This window comes from Chaetura pelagica, unplaced genomic scaffold (assembly GCF_000747805.2).
Source record: "Chaetura pelagica isolate M959 unplaced genomic scaffold, ChaPel_1.0 scaffold52, whole genome shotgun sequence".
In the NCBI taxonomy this organism is placed as follows: Eukaryota; Metazoa; Chordata; class Aves; order Apodiformes; family Apodidae; genus Chaetura; species Chaetura pelagica.
Genome location: NW_009952486.1, coordinates 1531252 through 1551140, shown reverse-complemented (window position 1 = coordinate 1551140; position 19889 = coordinate 1531252). Strand labels below are relative to the sequence as shown.

General features: G+C 43.1%; 1 protein-coding gene across 1 annotated transcript in view; it reads left to right on the top strand.

Moving 5' to 3' along the window:
* Positions 1-19889, top strand: part of IQSEC1 (IQ motif and Sec7 domain 1) — a 197078-nt gene that overhangs the window by 26946 nt on the left and 150243 nt on the right. The window contains exon 3 of the mRNA XM_010008862.1: positions 12674-12718. Coding sequence (XP_010007164.1) covers positions 12674-12718 — 45 coding nt within the window. The remainder of the gene's footprint in view (positions 1-12673; positions 12719-19889) is intronic.

Genomic DNA, 19889 nt, shown 5'->3' with positions numbered 1-19889 from the left:
GAGTGTTTACACAGCTAACGTGGCTTGGATTGCATAGTAAGTGTATAACAGACATTTGGGTGCCCATTAAAGGTGGCTTCTATCAAATGAAGAAGCCAGTAAGGGTGGGAGGTTTCAAAGATCCTGATTCGTATGGCCTTGTTCTTTGTGCTCAGCTAATGTCTTTATCTGCCATCAATGTTTTACCTTGGTCATTTCTGTATAGTATGGCTGTTGCTGGTTTTCCCCTAGAGTTGGGGATGACACTTCAGAACATTTGGAAATAACTATCTGTATTTACTAAATTCCAAACAACCAAACACCATTTCTTCTTTAATTTCTTTCTTAAATTTCCATATTCAAGTGGGTCATTTGTACACCAGATACTTTTCATGAAAAATATGTCCCTTTCTAGTGTTTCAAGCAAGTGCTGTTGTTTCCACATCCATTGGAGCTATTTATTTTTTGGATGTTACTTGTATGCTCTTTGGCCTTCAGTGATTTTTGGCTCACAGAACAAATGCATAAAATCAACCCAGTTTATGACCCATTAATGTAAGCATCTTTTCCTAAAGAAAATGTGTCATGTTTCATTCACCTCCAAATTTATTTTTTTAGCCAATCACTGGAGCATTGCACACCTGAAAATGAGATAGTATTGAAATCTGCCTTTCTCTCATCCTTAATGAAATTAATCTTTATGGAGAATTCAATTAGTTGTAATTGATATTTTATGGCAAGATTTTGCCAGAGGCTGGTGTAGTACAGGTAATGAATCTCAGTCAGGAAATGCTATTTAAATACTTTTATTTTGTAACCCCACAAGCAGTACTTTTAGTGGAGTGCCATGTATTGTGACACTGGATAGGACGGGCAGCCAGCCCGCTGCTCAGCCTCTCAGATGTAGCAGATGTTTCTGACAAACAAGTTTGTTTGCTTGTTGGTCACGAGGTGTCTGATTAAAGCAATTTTGCTGGGCTTTGTTCTTTGTTAGTGGGTGAGCTCTCAGCTGGGGCTGCTGCTGTCAGCTGCCTCTGGAAGCCACCAGATTGCTGGTGGTGCCTCTAGGATTCAGCATGAAATTGAGGTGTTCTCCACATGTGTTTAGCTCTTCAGAAGCCTGCAAAAACAATGTCTTCTGGCTTACAGTCAGATTTTATTATTGAAGGCTTTTAAAAAAAAAAAAAAAATCCTTTTTTATTTTTGTGAGCTCAATGAAAATATCTTTATTTTAGTGCTGCCACTAAATACTGGATTCTAAGTAAGCCATGAACAGTAGTAGTTCTCCCCACAGGTGGCTTGGTTAGAACTTCAAGACAAGAAAATAGCCAGTGCATTTTAAATGAAACTGAAAACAAATGAGTAATAGGCCTTGTCAACTCCTTTAAGACTTTTCATCAAAGACTTAAGGATGATCAAAGAGCCAGCAAGGGAGGCAAAGGTGGAGGTGTGTAAGGGGAGCAGCAGGAAGCCTGTCACTTTATTGCAGATGAGGTTAAATGAATCCTGAGCTTTTCTTTCATGTTTCATTAAGCATTTGTCTCAGCCACAAAACTTAGCCCAGCTCAAGAAAGTCCACAAGTAGCCTTGCCATTAATTGGAAGATTTGGGAGGCAGTTTTTATTAGTCTCCATGTAAGATGCTTCATCCACCAAAGGTTGGACTGGTGAAAGATGCAGCTGCAGAGGCTGGACCTGACATGGTGCCTGCTCTAGCCAGATGTGCAAGTTTCTGCCAGTTGTTTGTTTCATTTAATTCTCTGGTACTGAAAAGTTAAATGGTATAATGGTCTTTGGGTAATAATTGAAGTTTCCCAAGTATGGTTGGTGTCCAGCCACGTGCAGCTGCATCCAGATGCAGTCAGCACCTCTGGTACTGCAGGGCCTGGCTCCCTGCTTCGCTCTGGAGCTGGGCTAGTTCCCAGGGCTACAAGGGCATCCTGGACTGTGTTACTGTAAATACTGTTGGGAACTGAGAATGACTGTGGCCATCACTTGTGAACTCTGATGTGATGTGATGTGAAGCAGGGAGTCGTCCTGTTGTAGCTTCAACTGGCTCCTCTTCTTATGAAAAGTCAGGATAGTGAAAATTACTATTATTGCAGTAAATTCTATTTTTATATCTAGTGTACTATAGAAATGTATGCAGATGGATGCACGCAAATATATATATATATATTTTTGATCTGGTACTTACACACTGGTCTTTGCATAACATCCCAAACCTGGGCTTTCTAAATGTTGGGCAGGAGCCACCAGGACGTGGCCTGTGCAGGACCCTGGTCCTGTGGCTGCCCCTGCTGGAACCAGCCCTGGTTCTGGGGAGGCTGTAGCCTGGGGGCTCCCTTCAGTGCCCTGGGCAGCACCTGTCTCAGCTTCTCAGGTGGGTTGCAAAGTCAATGGGCCTCTGGATTTGCACAGCACATTTGGTAGATGTGAATTGCCAGTTAGCTGAGAAATCCTGTTTCCTTTCTGTGGGCAGAGCTGCTCTGCAGCTTCCCCATCCTGCTTCCAGTGTGACACAGCAACCCCTTCTTACTGTGCTGCCACAGACCTGCTGACATTGCTCTGCTGGGCTTGTTTCAGATGCTGTAGTAGTTTGCTAGTTGCATGTTATTTAACTTACATTTGTAAGCATTTTCATCCAGAAAATGATACTTTAAAAAATAAGTCTAGCCCCATTTTCAGTACTGCAGGTTCATAGCCTACAGAAGGAGCAGAGTTACTAAAACACTGGCTGTGCTTCTGTAGTGGTAAAAAGGGGGGTTTTCTGTGTTTAAAAGAAGCATCATCAGCTCTGACAGACATGCTGCACTGCAGTTTAAATAATTGATTCTGCTTCTTGGATATTTCTGTCAATTTTCTTTTTCAGAAGTAATGAAACTAATATAATAGATGCAACTTCACTGAGCAATAGGGAAGCACCACATTGACCACAGGTCTTTGAATCCACTTACCAGCCTGTGTAATGCTGTTACATTGCCTGGGAAACAAAGGGGCCATGCACATTCATCTGTAGTATCTTTCCTGTATTCTGCTGCTTCCTGTTAAATGCTGGGTAATCAAAGAAAAACACCAGTGATGTGCAGAGAAATAATCATTGGTTCACTGACAGTGAATGTATTGAAATATGTTGAAAGTCATTACGGATTCTGAAATTGTAATCCTGATGTTTCTGGGCAGCTGCAGGAATGAGTAGCTTGGAGGTGGTAGATGATAAATGAGCTTCTGGCAGCACGGGCTGTGGCTCAGGCTGCCTGCAGATCTGCCCAAGGGAATCAGGCTCCTCTCTAAGCCTTTTGTTTCTCTTGGTGTGGGTAAGCACTTGCAGTGTGCCAGCTCCAGGGTGATGTGGTGATACATGGGACATACTTCAGCTGCAAACTGCTCTCAGAGCACTCATCCTGAACTGGGCATTGAAAACCTGCTGATTTGAGGATGAGAAATGATTATTCTATAAAGCAATGTGAAAAGCAGAATAAAGTCTCTCACTGAACCACTTCTGTGGTGCAGCCCTGTACTGCTCCAAGCTTACACTTGGAACTGTCTGCAGTTCTAATGTTCTTAAGTACACACGAAGGACATAGACCCAGCAGAAATATTCTTTGTATTTTAAAGGATGAAGTCCTAACTCTCTGCTCTTAGGATAAATTGTAATGGGGCTAATTTGGTGTGTTCGTTTTCATGTTCAATCTGATGTAGGTTGTTGGTTTTTTTACTTCACTGCATGGTCCTTGCACTGAGCTGTTGTAGGACAGTGGTAACACTACAGCTTGCAAAGGGACACATGATATTTAAACACTTCTTTTAAGTTACATGTCCATTTTAGTTTTACTCAACAGCCTTTGTTCTCTGTGGTTTTTCAGTCAAGTGATCTGAAATGCCAGGCAAGAACACTTGTAGGATTGAGGTGCCTGTGGTACCTGGGTGCACCCTGGCCTGGGGACTTGGGCAGAAAGTGCCCTTCTGTCTCCTCTGAAGCTTCTGTGCTTTTTCCCTGTGAGTGATATGATTTTGCTTACACTGTGGGGAAGCAGTCACACAAAGGATAGCAGCCTAACTTGGTTCATTCACAGCAATCATGAAACCTTACGTAGAGTGTTAGTGTTTCCAGATTTATGACTCCCATAAACAGCACTTTCTTTGCAGATGATACACTAGCAAAAAAAGGGAAAGGTAGCTGCTTCTGGCCACAGTACACACATGTGAGAACTTCTAGTGGAGAGTAAGTTTGTCCAGCCATATTGTTGGACAAGGCATTTTTAAACACTTCAGTTCTCAGATTACATTAACATGCTGGACCTTTGCCCCACAGAAGATTAAACACAGATCTGGAAACTTTAATGTCTTCAAATTGGATTATATACAATTGGCTGCTGCTATCAGCAACACACTTTCACTTCCTTCTTTGGAAAACCTCAATTCCCATGTTGCATATATGGGTTGGGTTTGTTTTCATGGCTCTAAATTTGAGCTGCAAATAGTAGTGAAGCTTGTTAATAAACATCTGATCTTCATGTAACTCTGGGAATAAATGTAATTTAAATAATGGACTTTACTTCTAACAAACCCGAAACCACATCACTGCAATGTTTTAATATGAAGTCAGTTCCTCTGGCAAGATACCACTGTGGAAAACAACACTGATTAGATGTTCAGAGGATAATAAATTCTAAACTCTTTGTTGTCATGAGGGTGATTTCTTGATAAAGATTTCCCCCCTGCCCCCCAGGGTTCAGGGCTGTGGGATTTGCAGCCCCTTTGGAAAGCCTGGTAGAAGGCTGGGGTGCCTAAATACAAGGCACATGGGATTGGTGTGAACTCTGTATCATAAGACATACTGGTCAAGAGTCTTTGAACAGCAGGGCTGTTAGCATTTAGATGCTATTTACTGGAGTTAATCTACCTGCTGGGAGATTTTTAAGATTATTTTTTCAAAGAGCATCTTTCACTGCACAGCATGTTGCTACAGAACTGAAAATAGAGCACTTCTTGAAAAGGCAGCTTCTCCAAGTCTCCCCTTGTTACTCTTGCAGATTGCTCTAGGGGTACAGGCCCCAACTTTGTAAGCATAAATTGTGGTTTATGTAATAAAGCTTTGTTGTCTCTGCACAGAAATTCAGCTTTACATCTGCACAGTCATCTCAAATTAATAAAGCCAACTGTGCTTCCTCATCTGGCTCCTTCCTCATGGCTTTTAGGTTCATGTTGGGGTAGCTTTGTTTCCTAGATGTTGCTTTTCTTACAGATTTAAAACCTCTTTGAGATGTTGTGATTATATTTTGATTTGGAAAGGATGTTCTGAGTGTTTGGTCATGCTCCTGTGCTGAATGCTGCCTGAATTATGACAGAACCCTTGGGTGCAAAGTGGAGCCTCCAGAAGGAGGAAAATTGAAAGGAAGTTTGTGCATGTAGCTTTGCACACAGACCAACCTGAATTCAGCTGGGTTTCTAGCATGCCACACAGAAAAGTGTTCAGTGTTCTCCTAAAGCCCTTGTTTTTCTGATCTCTTTTCATGTTTGAAGCAAAACCTTTTGGTCGCTTTGCCATGTGGTGTCTGGAAGAGATCTGAGAAAAAACTATCAGTTGGCTGGTTTTCTGACCAATCAGTTACCTGCTTAGATTTGCAGCCCAACTGTTAGAGGGGTGGGACAATGTTAGAGGGGTGGGACAATGTTAGAGGGGTGGGACAATGTTAGCAACCTGCATGCTGGGGACAGGCTGTATGGGCTTGCCAGCTCACAGCTGGGCAACACCTCTAGACCCAGCAGAGCTCTACTTGGGTATCTCATTCATCCAAGCCCCAAGTGAGGAAACCTTTTTATTTCTAAGAGCAACATTAACCATGTATTTAAGTACTTTCTTGTGTAAATGGTTCATGGAAATATTTGGAACACAGTGTATCAAGAGAGAAAAGGTTTGTGGTATTCTTTAAAGTTCCTGATCCTTCCTTCTGAATGCTGCCTTTTCATGGATGAGCAGTGCCAGTCATGTCAGCAAAGCTATTAAATGGTATATCCAAAAAAAAGGTTTAATTTGAACTGTATTTTCAGCTTGTGTAAGTTTTTGTTCCTATGACTAATACCAACTGAATGATGTTTAGTTCTGGCCTACTTACCCATGCAGCTCTGCAGAAACCTCTGGAGTTGGGCTGTTCTACTTTTAGATCCATGATTCAGACAGGCTACTGGGAAACAGGTTTTCTGAACTGAATCCCCATGTAAGTGTAGCTGCCAGAAGAAGCACTCCAGGTTTCCTGAGAGCTCCTGCCTTAGTAGCACACCTCTTTTAAGCCTGAAGTGTGTCCCCCAGAGCACTGATCAGCAGCAGAGTGATGAGCTGGTGGGCACGGTGGGTCAGAACAGCTGAGCTGCACCAGAGCAGCACACCCAGGCCAGTACCTGTGGCAGTGACCTGTGCTGTGCCAGGGCAGGTGTGCAGGAGGGAGACAAGCATCCCTCTACACAGGGCTGCCTGCAGATCCTGAACACATCTTGCTTTGCTTGTGTTGCACTAATTAATGTGGGACACAGCTGCATGCCTGATAAATGATGCTCCAGCCAGGAAAGACATGATGACAGAGCTCCTAGCCATGTATCCATCAGACTGCTCCTCATTTCTGGGAGGAGCCCAATCTCTTCATTAGTTTCTGGTCTGTGATATTCACATTAGAATTTCCCACAGCTTGCTTTGTCGAGGCCATGTAACAAAAGCAAAGGGCTGTGTAACAAAAGCAAGTGCTGAACTGCTGGCCACTGGGTCTCTTTAGCTCTGGGTTTTTTCAGGAATGTGTTCTCCCTGGTGGCTTGGCAGATCTCTGGGCAAAGCCAGGCTCCTTAATGAGGGGCAGCTTGTGCTGAGATGATGTGCTGAGCAGAATTTACAAGTGGGAGGCTAAAATTTATATAAATGGTACTTTGTTACTTTTTTATGTTAGTTCTGTATGAAGTAACTTTCATGGTAGGGTGGGTGCTTTGGGACTTGCTGAAAGGGGAGCAGGGTGAGGCAGGTCCCTGGGTGCTGTGGAACTGCAGCAGCAGGGAGGAGGCAGGATGCTGTGCAGTGCTCCATGATCAGGGCATCCTGGCATCCTGGCAGTGCTCCAAGAAGTGACTTTTACATCGACTTCACACAGAATTTAAAGGGATTATTTTGTTTGACAACCAATGCAGTGGCTGAAATAGAATTTCCAGGTTTGTTTCTGTGGGAGGCTGTTGGGTACAATAGTTCTGTTACCTTCTTTTTTTTGCCTGTTAGGATTAGATGCTTTGGCCTTACCTGCCAAATGGAGCATTGAGCCTGGGATCCAAAGTGCTCAGCAGTGCTAGGTGTCAGTCTGTCCTCAAGCAAGGGTAAATACTTCTTTTTAATGAAGCTGCACTTTGGAATATAAATGAATTTGCTGGTCCTTCATTGAACTGAATGTGTGGAGTGTTGACAGCATCAGCCTGTGCTGAACAGGATTCCCTTTCTTCTGGGGCTGCCAGTTCCTACAAAGAAACTGTGACAAGCAGCAATTACTCACTGAGCAATATCTAGCACAGTGTCTTAAATATTTAATATATGATTCTGCATGCCTTCCCTCAGCATTGAAAAGATGCAGTACCTTGCTGTCTCCAGCACTAAGGGTTTGCCAGAGCTCTGAAGTGTCTTGAGTTGTCATTTGCAGACAACATCTTTGTACTCGGGTGCTCTGAGTGAATTTCACTTCTCTAGCCAAAAGATTGTATTTTTAAACAATCTTTATTTGGGATCAAGCTGTGGATTTGCTTCAACTGCAATTATTTAATCTGCCACTATTGTGTATGTTCATGCCAGAAGAGCATCTTGGCTTTTCTCAAACTGGGATTTTTATTTTCCTTGCTGTTTGCAGAAGGTCTGCTATGATACGTAGTTATTTGTAGCCCCTGCCAGAGTAGGGTGGGTAGTTCTGTGCTCTGATTTATCCTCTGGTTAACAGATAACGAAGCAGTTGCAGCCATCTGCACAGATGGGAATGGACTGCTCCTCTCCCAATTTAGCATTATTCAGGAGAACTGAGCCTGTAGGGCTGGAAGTTTCCCTCAGGGCCCTGCACAGGGAGGGGAGGCAGCAGTGCTGATCTGCAGGGTGGGGACTCTCAGAAGATAATCCACTCAGCCTATAAAGAACCTTCATAGAGCTGTGCTCTGTCTAGAGGTTTCACAAATGCTTCATAGAGCTGTGCTCTGTCTAGAGGTTTCACAAATGCTTCATAGAGCTGTGCTCTGTCTAGAGGTTTCACAAATGCTTCATAGAGCTGTGCTCTGTCTAGAGGTTTCACAAATGCTCTGTGAAAGGCCCCAGACATGGTGCTGGGCTGCTAGAATTACTACATTCTGATTATCCAGCATCTAGTTCCTGTGTGGCTCTGTTACACTGGTGCTTACTGCCATCACTTTGACATCTAATTGTCTTGATTATTTATATTGTCACTGTTCCATATAGGGTGAAAGAATAGTTTAAATGAAGGTGTCTGTCTGCAGTCCTGTCTCCCAGATCAGTAACACTCCTTGTCTATTATCACAGCTGAGGAAAGCAAGATTTCAGATTGTCAGTTCTTTAAAATCTTAATTATCTTTTCTGTGTCCATATATTGTCAGGAACTCCATCTTACACAGTTTCAGAAGTTATCTTCACTAAGAGTGATTTTGTATTTATGAAAAACAGTTTCTTTCATCACAAAAAAAAGCAAAATATAACAGAACTGTTGTCATTTCTCCAGGTGCCAAGAACCTCTTTGTGTCTCTCACTTAGATCTGCTAAAACATTTTGGAATATGATTAATACCCAATTTCTAGGAATCCTGTACCATCAGGTTTGCTCACTACACAACTTCCATGACTGACACATACACACAGTGTGAATAACAGGTCCATGGCCTTGTTTTTACCTTCTGGACAGAGCCCTGAACCTCAATAATACAAGATTTGGATTTACTCTTTTTGTCTTTGGATCCCTAAAGCCTCCTGAATAAGGCAGCAAATGTCTGAATTCTAGACCAATGATTTCTTGGGAATATTTGTGTTTTCTCCTGCACAACCCCCTGCAGGAGTGGGCTGTTTATCATTCCTGTGCTGGCTGATGAAAGTAGGTGCCAGCTCTCAGTAAGCTGGCAATTCAGGAGCTGTGTGTAACCATATTTTGTATCGTTCTTTTAGCCTTGAAAGAGGTTGTTCCCACCAACAATTACACCCATTCTTCCAGTTTCACACTGACCATGTTAGTGCCAAATAATCCAGCTGGGTACAGCCCTGTGTGCCAGGTTTAGTTCCAGTTCATGCAGTGACTCCTCTGCCTTTTCTGTAAGATATCAGGAATTTTCATGACGAAGAGATGTCATTCAAGTGACTCATCAGTGAAACTGGTGCAGATTTCCTCAGCTCCCTACCTAGAAAGCCCTTGCAAACTCCGTGGAAACAAACTCAAGACACCAAACAGCAGGCAGGGTGGTTTGGGGCACTTTTCCCTGATAATGCAGGGTAGTTCTGCAGTTTGTTTCCTCCTGTTTAGTGGTGTATAAAACTTTTAGCTCAATTTCCAGCCACGTCGTTGGACATAGTTCTGCAGTTAATAGTTCATTGGGGTTTTTTGAATTCCTTGTGTATGTACAAAGTGACAATTGTATGTATATAGACAATCCTGTTATTGTTTGAATAGGCTCTTATCAATAATTTTAGCATTAGATAGTATATGGATTTATTTCTGGGCTACAAATGTCCTGAGTCAGTACCTGTTAGGAGTAAATAAACAGGATTGTTGGACTTTCCTGCTTGCTTTCTATAGAGCAGTGCAATTTCTTTTTTCCTCTTCAGTTAACTTGTTAAAAAAAAACAGTAAACAAACCTTGCTTTGAAGTAACCTGAAACACATATATTTTTATTTCTTTTTCCTGAAATTACTTTGGGTAGAATGTGATTATTTTGTTTGCTGTAGCTTAAGGATACTGTGCTCAGGATTTGGGTTGTTTTCCTTTTAAATTTACTGTCCATCTTTAAGTGGTGTTTGAAAGGAAACCAAAAGATTGAAATGGGATTTTAGATGGAAGGAAGGGGAGAGCTGATGTTATGATATTAAAATTAGTCTGTAAATTCAATAAAAATTAACTTTCTGTACCCCAAATCCAGACCCTTCAGACGTTTCTCCTCTCTCTATTGCCATTCTTCTTGGCCACTAAAATTTGTCTTCCATGCTGTCACTCTACTGTTGAGATTTTCCACCCCAGCAAGTTGTATCTGTGGGTGGTGCCCAGGTTCAAAGGCTGGGAAATTGCTTCTTCAGGGCTCATGAACCTTCTTGGTGTGTGTCTTGGTCCCTTGCTTCTCAGCACTGACCTGGCGTGGCTGTCAGCCAGGGAGGTGTCTTCCCTTGCACCTCATGTAGCTTTTCCTATGTTTGGCACTTTTCATATCTGAAAATATGAAGGAATTATAAGGAATTATAATTACAAGGAATAAGCTTTTCTCCATAGGCCTGGTTTGATTCTGTGTTTTAAGAGGTGATTTGTTTCTGGCCCTGACTCCCCAGTGCCAAAGCCACCGCGGCGCGTCCTGGTGCCCCAGGCTGCCCAGCAGGGACACAGCCCCATGGCAGCAGTGGCACTTTGGAAGCCCTGCCAGCCCCACGGGGGCTGTGGGGCTCACTGGGCAGCTGGTGCAGCTCTGTGCTGCCAGCTACCACGGTGCTGAGCTCGGTGGCTTTTTGTCTTTAGGGTTTTTAACCACAGTTGCCAAGTACACCAACAGTTCCTAATGGGACGTTGAGCTGCTGGAAATTTCTAGAAGACCATCTCAGTAAAACCAGAACCTTTCAGCCCAGATGGGTATATTTGCAGTAGGAGCTGTGCTTTTTCTGAGGTGTTTAAAAGTACACCCATCTCCTGAGAGCAGCTTTTGATTGTGGGGAGCCCACCTTAGATGTCTGTCTTCAGAAAGAGAAACGAGGTGGTTTTAATGAAGCTGCAATCCTGCTGCTTGTGATTGTCTGAGCAGTCCCTGAGGTCACAACGTGCTCAATGTCACTTGGTGGCACAATCAAGGTTGTGCTGGGTGGAGGCTAATCAGTGCTGCCTTGTGTCTCATTTCCATCTCCTCTTTATGCACGACATCTTGCCACTGCACAAAGATGGAGGCTGTTAAATAGTTATTTATAGTAAGAAGGGTAAAACTGTTAAGAGAAGTTGTGGGGTGGTTTTTTTTTCAATCTGAGTTAAAAGCAAGGCAAAAAGTCACGCTCAGCCAGCAGGTTGGCATTGCCACAGCACACTGTGTTAAGCAGTAAACTTAATTATAAGTAAATTACATTCACCCTTTACAATTGTTAAACAAACAAGGAGCCACAAAGCCAACACATGTAAGCCACCCCCCTTGAAATTCATCACTATTGACAAATCCTGAACTCTGGAAGCAAACAAATTAGAAGGTGGAACAAGCTTCTAAAAGCTGTTTGAAAGCTTTAGCACTTTAGTGGAAAGCTATTTGGACGATGTGGTTTGTTTCCATTCTAGTACAGCTAGTTTTTGCACATGCAGTGTTTACAGCTCCTCCCTTCACACAGCCCTGTTCATTTTGGTAAACATACTAGTAATCTTGGAATTCAAAGTGAAGTTTTCACATTGATTTACAAATACCTCCTGTAAATAAAATTCATGCAATTCTAATGCTAATGGAATGTCCCTCTGTAGACCATACACATTTATGTCTATATGAGCAAAGGTTGATCTGTGCCAGTTTGTGTAAGAGATATAAATGGAAAAGTGCAAATAACTGTTTAAAAAAAATATCCCTAACATGATGATGGAGTGCTCATTAGGAAGCTTTGGCTAATGTTTTATTACAGCCTGTGGAAAAACTGTTTTCACTCCAGAACTTTAACTGTATCTATGTTTATTTTACAATAAACCTAAGTCGTGCTCACTGAGAGCAAGTCTAATCAGTAAAATCCACACTGCATGTTCAAATATTGCTGCTTAAACATAAGTGTAGTTATAATTTGGTACTTATAGCATCTCAGCTAAACTGCCTGCTGTAATAGTTCTTCAGGATGACTCTGTAGTTTCTTTTTTGGGCATGATTTGCTTCATGTACACCACTCGGGTGCTGCTCTTTGCCAGGGAGCCTCCTGGTGAGGACACTTTGCATCCTGAAATGACAGACACACCTGAATTAAGCATCAGCTTTCCCTTCACAATTTGCTGAAAGGTGGTTGATGCCTGGGGACAAATTGCAGCAGCCATGATCAGAGAGAAATGCAGATGCGTGTGCTGAGGAGCAGGCAGCACCTCCAGGAGGGCTGTTTGCACTGCCTGAGGTTTTCAAGCATCCACAGTGTAAAAGGTTTCTGACTCTGCCCAAGGCAGGCTGTGGCACTTGCATGTGCTGGTGAACTCCAAGGTCCTCACTGCTACAGGTGAACTGAGCTCAGGTTTCAATGACCACATTTTTACTAGTTCAGAAAAATGTTTCTCTAATTCCCCTTTCTCTAGTGTCTTGGAAGTGCCTGTTGGGGTTTTTGTTTGGGGTTGTTGGGTTTTTTCCATCTGTGTTTAATGGCATGCTAAGTATTATGCCAGTAAAAAAGAAGAAAATGTAAAGTCATTAAGCATTTGACATTTAAGGACATAGTATTCTTAATAGTTTTAATACTTTATAATTTTATTCTTTTGCTATTATCTCAGGACCTCATTGGAAACAGGAAGCAGCATCTCAACTGATCCACTCAGGTACTGTAGTAATACAGATGTTAATTTTAAGTATTAAGTAATAGAAATTACCTCCATGCTGTGTCAGCTGAACATCACATAACTGTATCTTACAATGCATGGCCAGGAAAGGCCTTGACCAAATAGCTGGATCTTTGTCTTTGGGAGGGGTTGGTTCACTCAGTACCAGGATTTCAGTTCTAGCTTCAAACAGTGTGTTCATTCTCAGAGAAATGTGATGGGGAGAGAGGGGAGGTGAAGTCATGCACACACATGGGCAAACCATCCCTCTCTCTAGAACCTGGATTGGGCTGAAAACATGTGACTGTTCCTGGCAGTTTTATGCTGCTCTAAGTGAACAATACTGACTGTGTCAAAGTCATTCATGTTTCCTGTTGCTCAGCATTTTGATAAAAGCACATGTACCAACTTCAGAGAGTGCTGTCAGATGAGTCAGGGCAGTAATTGAGATTTTACTTTGATCACACAATTTAGGGAAAAAATGCTTAGCACTGTTAACACTGCATATCAAATGGGCACCTTGCATCTCTTATTCTCACAGTTGCACATTAAAGAGTGCATCAAAGCACAGACTTCCTTTGATTAGGTGGGGGCAGAGTCCCTTCCCATCAAACTGACAGTTGTTTTGGTAAAAGGTTTCCTTTGGAGATGTTGTGGATTGAGAGTGTGACTTTTCCCCACCTTGTGTAGCTTTAACCTTGCTTGAACAAAACATTAGTGGGAACTGTTCTGTTTAACCTTATGCAAATCAAGGGCCATCTTCATTATTAATCTTCCATTATTTTCTAGTGTATGGTCTTCTGAAAGTAAAGCCTTATTATTATTTCCTAAAAACACTTCCCCCCCACCCCTCCCTGTGCTGTAATATTATCTTTGTTTTCAGCTCAGCAACACTGGACACTGTTCAGTCATGACTGTAGTTTTGTTCCCATCTCCCAGTTTGCCTGGAACACTGTTTCTTTGTATGGTAGGACAATGCAGGAAACTTCCCCACCCTCCTTTTCTGCAAACTTATTTTAGCAAAAGCTTTACCATGTAGCTAGTTTATGATTTGCCATTCTTGGGATAAGGTTCCCAGAACCAGGTATTGCTGCCATCTTTATTCCAGGCTAGATAATCTTTGTTAAAATAGAAGATTTTAGTACAGTGCTTTTCTGGTGGGATTTTTTCCTAGGGAGAATGTCAGTGAGAAAGATGGGGAAGAATAAGCTAGATAAAAGGAGTGGTGAAATCTTAACATTTGGTGGGAAAAGGAGTAGGAAATATTCTTTGAATAGGTTGAGTTGCACTGAATAGACATGTTTTCTAGAAGCTGCAGCAATTGGACCATTTTAAATTCCTTGCTTAAAACTATTCTCAATAAAATGAGACCATCTGATTTAACATCCCAGTGTGGCCACTGCCCCTGCTGCCTGGGCACACCCAGGATGTGTGAAGTTCAGTGGCACGGGCTCTCATTAGTATGCACTCAGAGGGGAGCCCTTTCTTAAGCCTCCAACAGAGAGATGCAGACTGGCATGGAATCCCTGATTGCACTTCTTTATATTTCAAACAATAGGTTTATAAGAGCTTATATTCTACCTTCTTTTAAGGGGGGAAGCTGTAAGCTATCAGAGATTTTGAGACTTCCCTCTTCATCCCATTCACTTTTATAAAACCTTTCTGCTCAGGCATTTCCTAAAATGATTCAAACAGCTAATCCTGGGAATAGTTGTAAATTATTTTTTTCCAGAACTGTCTTTATAAAAAGTTATTTGGAAATAAATGCACTTGCAATGCAACAGGTGCTTTTGAAATTTGAAAATTGGGGTGAAACTAGATATGGGAATTACCAGATAAGGATGCAAAAATGCTACTCTTGAACTACAAACAAAATAGTTTTATGATGCTTTAAAACTCTAGATTAAAACAATCACAGAGGAGACATTAAATAAATATCCAGATTATAATGGCTAAACTAGTGATTTTTTCCTAGGGTTAAATAATTACTTAAGAAAGTACAATGAAAGATAGAAGATTTATTGTTACTGAATGTGATCTTATGAACCTGTTGAGCAAATTTGCCTTTGAAAGACCCATAAAAATGAATGTACCTATTAATATGAACCCATCAAGTGTCTTGTCAAGCAATTAGTATTTTCTAGTCAGGCTACTTTTCATAGAATCATAGAATCACAGGATGGTTTGGTGTTGGAAGGGACCTTAAAGATCATCTAGATCCAACCCCCCTGCATGGGCAGGGACACCTCCCACCAGCCCAGGCTGCTCCAAGCCCCATCCAACCTGCCCTTCAACACTGCCAGGGATGGGGCAGCCACAGCTTCCCTGGGCAACCTGGGCCAGGCTCTCACCAGCCTCACACTAAAGAATTTCTTCCTAGTATCTAACCTAAATCTCCCCTTTTTCAGTTTAAAACCATTACCCCTTGTCACTACACAACCTGATGAAAAGCCCCTCCCCAGCTTTCCTGGGGCCCCTTCAGGCACTGGAAGGTGCTCTAAGGTCTCCCTGGAGCCTTCTCTTCTCCAGGCTGAACACCCCAACTCTCCCAGCCTGGCTCCAGAGCAGAGCTGCTCCAGTCCTTGGATCGTCTTTGTGGCCCTTCTCTGCACTTGCTCCAATAGCTCCATGTCCTTCCTGTGCTAAGGGCTCCAGAACTCACAGTTCTCCAGGTGGGGGCTCATGAGTGCAGAGCAGAGGGGCAGAATCACCTCCCTCAACCTGCTGGCCCTGCTGCTTTTGATGCAGCCCCAGACCCTTGGCCTTCTGGGCTGCAAGTGCACATTGCCAGCTCCTGTTGAGCTTTTCCAAGTTCCTGTCTACATCAACAAGGTAAGCTTGCCCTGAATCACCACTCTTCTAGTTCTCACCTGCTCTGGAACGTTGTCCTCCATGCTTCTGATTTTGTTAAATTTCAGTTGTATGTAGATTGCCCACCAGACAGATCCATTTGTTTCCCTTGGATTTATTTACACAGCACTTGGAGTCTGTGCAATTAGAGAATAAGGGCTAATGTGAAAATTGCCCGTGCCCATTATAAAGAGAAAAATATGTACAAACTGGCATCCTATATGTGTGTATGTGTGTACATTTTGTTTTGCACAATTTATTTCACAGTCTCTGCACAGTATTTGTTTTGGATACCTTGAGCTGGACTTTCAGCTGATACCTGAAAATATGTAGTTTCTTAATGTCTAAATCCTAATGTGAGCCTCCTGGAGTGTTGTATTACCAGATCTGTTTCAAATGATCCAGCAATTTAAATGTTTAAGCTTTGCAGTTATTTGTGGCATATTTGTCATCTTCTGTAACTAATTGATCAACTAGTGTTTAGAGTTGAGAGAACAGACATGCAGAAAATATATTTAGCATTAAGAGAACATCAAATTTCTTATTATTCTACTTCATAAAATCTTGGCTTGGAGGCTTAATAACCAGAAATGAAGGATAGTATCAAATGATGATTAATATTCATCTGTGGGGGAGTGCATAAATCTGAGAGCTGTTTGAAGCAAAATAACTTTGTTTTGAGTTACTGGAGAATTTCTTGGCAGCAGAGCTTCCCTTCAAGTAAAGAACAGGAGGAAAGGGCTTAATTTTATGTCCCTGATTCTCTAGGCACCTCTGTAGAGCTTGTCACCAGCATGCCTGGATGTCACAGTGGTGCAGCAGAGCCCGAGAGCTCTGTATGATCACAGCTCTTCCATTCTCCCTGACTGGGAAGGGATGGTTTCTGAAGTGGTACCCAGAAATGCCTAAGAGGGCCAGGAAGAGGGATCTGGTTTGCCAGAGCCCTGACTATGAAAGTATTTCTTATTCTTTGTAGGAGCAGCCCAGGACATTTTCCCACCAACTTGCATGTGGAAAGTATTTGGTTTCCAGTATCAAGAAAGGGACTCGATGTGCAGGAGCTCTGTGTGCTGCTGTGTTCTGGGAGCAGGGGGGCCTTAAAGCCTTCCAGGAGCTGGTTCAGCATCTATTTGGTTGCACAAAGTCTTGCTTTGTACACCTTAGGTGTGTTTCTTGTATGATCCCCACTTTTTAATGTGCTGTCCATCAGGGTGTCATGGAATTAGTATAGGAACCAGGCTATCCTGGTCCCATGATATTCCTGAGCTCCAGATCACTATCATGAAGTTCTTGTATGTGGCTTTTAATGCTGGAGTGAATGGAATGCTGCTGGAATGAAAGACTCATGGAGAACTGTTTTCTTACTGCAGGGTTATGGTTTCTGTACTCTGTGTAAGTAGGTGGGTGCTCTGTTTTTCTGGGCAAGTGAAATGTTTTTCAGGAATGTTCCTGGCGTATCACTGTAGGGGTGTAAGTATAGTAAATAACAGTAGCTCAGTGTATGTACTTTATGAAGGGTTAAAGATGATGTAGTCAATTTGCCTGGTGCCCCCAACCTAAACATTTGAAATCAGTACACTAGGACCTCCAGCAGGCACTGCCTTCATGCTGGGATTATTGCTACAACACGCTCCCTCATCAGTGGTTGTTTTGCTTCAGCCTCTGAGCTTCATGGATTGACAAGACAACCATCCCTAAAAAAGGAGGTGTTGCACTGGATGGTTTTCACTTTGCCCTTTTTTAGTGGCTGTTTCTGACAGACTTGTCAGAGCCTTCAGTGCAGCACTGCTGCCAGAGCTGCCTCTGCACAGCAAAACGCAGAGTGACTGTAGAAGTTTTCAGCTAACTACTCACTTAGGTACCAGCGCTGAAGCTGCAGCAGATCCAAAAATCCCTACTGCTCTTGGGCCTGGGAATTGGAAGTCCCAGGTTTTCCTGAATGCCTTTCTGAAAGGGCTAGTTTTAGATCCAGGGTGAGCGTGAGAGGAAGCTTAATTTTCTTTGTTGTTTTCCTCTGGAAGACAAGTAAAAATGAGGAGGGTGGTGAGAGCAGGGTGCTTTTCATTTGCAAGAGTCCTAATTAGCATTTTCTCTGCATGCAGTGCAGTATAATCAGCATTGGTTGCTGTCAGAAAATTCATGGGTACATAGCTTCTCCTCACTGCAAGTCCAGTATTTAGAAGTAATAAAGGTGAAAAATAGGGTGGGTTTTGGTGTGGGGTTTTTTTTGCTTTATTTTATTTTGCACAGTTTATGACACAGAGCAAGAAATTGCTTTGCAGTGTGAAAAGTCAAAGGATAAGTTTTCAGAAAAGTCTCAATTAATGATCAAGTCTATGGATGCTGCCTCTTGAGCTTGTTTCAGCATGGTTTCCCTTTTTCCCTTGATCCTGGGAATGGGGCTATGGGCAAGGCATTCATTCCATGCTGCTGCTTCTAGTTTTCTTTCTTTTTTATTCTTCTTTTTTTATTATTTTTCTAAGGAATCTCCGGAAATTCATGCAGAAGAATGTTCCAATAGGGAAAACTCAAATATTTGCCTGTTCTTGGAAATAAAGGGGGAAGGGGTTCCATGTTATCCTCGTGGCAGCCTTTGTAGGCAGCAGCACCAGGGGGGCAGAGGGGCTCACCAGCAGGCACTGGGTCTCAAGGGCCTTTCACCCATCTCCTCTTCAGATAAAGCTACCCCTGGAAAACAGGGGCTGCAATGAGGGATAAAAAGCTGGGATGGAAGATTTGGATAGGAAAATCTATATATCCTCAGCCACGATGGCATAATTGTCTTGAAAATTGCCAAGCTAATGAAGCCCGAGGGAGTGTGAGTTCAGGAATAAAAATAGGCTGGGACTTGCACAGTGTGTTATATTGTCAGGGGACTTGCTTCTCATGAGCAAGCAGTAGTGTTTTCTTTGGAATTACTGCAACAGCACCAGCTTGGATGCTGGTCTGACAGAAATCACCAGGAGTGGATACAGGCAATTAATTATTGTAAGGAGAATCCTTAAAATACATTAATTTTTAAAAGGCCCAAATGAACTGTACCTCGCATTGGTGCTTTCTCATGCAAGTTTCTTCTCTCAGCAGTTATTTGTTCCCACCACTCACCCCACACTGGACAATATATTTTTAGGGAATACCAGGCTTAAGTATTTTTATAATTTCATGTCAAGTGAACTTCCTTAAACTGGTTTTCTAAGAAGCTGCAAGGCTTTCATGTAGCTGAATAGTGACAATGAGTGAAACAGGAAAGCAAAAGGATCACTAAATACAGCTGATCATCCAGGCACTTGGGGAACTAGATGTGTCTACATAGAAAAGAGCCTCAAGTTAAGCTTTTGGGATTGGATTTTCTTCTCATATTTTGTAAATGGTGTTAACAATGTGTGGTAGTTTTGTGTGGTTTCTTTTGTAAAACCACATGTCCAGGTGCCAGGACTTTTGCTTTCAAGTGTTTCTTCAGATATTGGTATTGCTGTTGTTGCAGTTAAACTCTTATGTTCCTGGTAACTCTGACACCATTGCAAGTTGTCCTAAGTGTTCCCTAGGAGTGATTTTCAACAACTCAGCAGAATGAGAAGCACCCAGATTGTAGTTTCTGGGAAAGTAAACAGTGGGGAACTGGAGGTAGGAATTGGTGAGTCTCCACTAGGACATGGGTTGTTATTTACAACAACAAGGTTTATAAAACGATGAAGGGCTGCTGAAGTCTTCTCTGGGTGGTGCCAGGAAGGTTTCCTGCCAGGCAGCCCTTCTTGTCGGAGCACCCAGCTGGGCTGTGGGAGCTGCTGGAGCCTGAGCCAGACCCTGGCACAGGGAGGGGAGAGGAACCAGGGGAAACCTGGGCCAGACCCAGGCCAGTGCCCCCCACAGGAGGTGGGTTGTGCAGCTGGGGTCTTGTCCCTTCTGAATCAGCCTCCTTCAGTCGTGCCTGGCCAGAGACTGTAGACAGCGAATGGGGCCCGAGTCTGGGGTTCCCTTCAGAACCGCTCCCAGCTCGTGGCTCCGCGTTCCCTGTGGAACCAACAGGCTTTGGGCTGGCGGGAAGAGCTCGGGGCGCCCCGGCCCGACCCTTGGGCCCCGCTTTTTATCCGTTTGGACCCTGCTTTTTATCCGCTCGGATCCCGCTCTCTCTGCCCTCAGGTCCCGCTCTCTCTGTGCCCTCAGTTCCCGCTCTCTGTGCCCTCGGGTCCCACTCTCTGTGCCCTCAGTTCCCGCTCTCTGTGCCCTCAGTTCCCGCTCTCTGTGTGCTCGCGTCCCGCTCTCTGTGCCCTCAGGTCCCGCTCTCTGTGCCCTCAGGTCCCACTCTCTGCGCCCTCGCGTC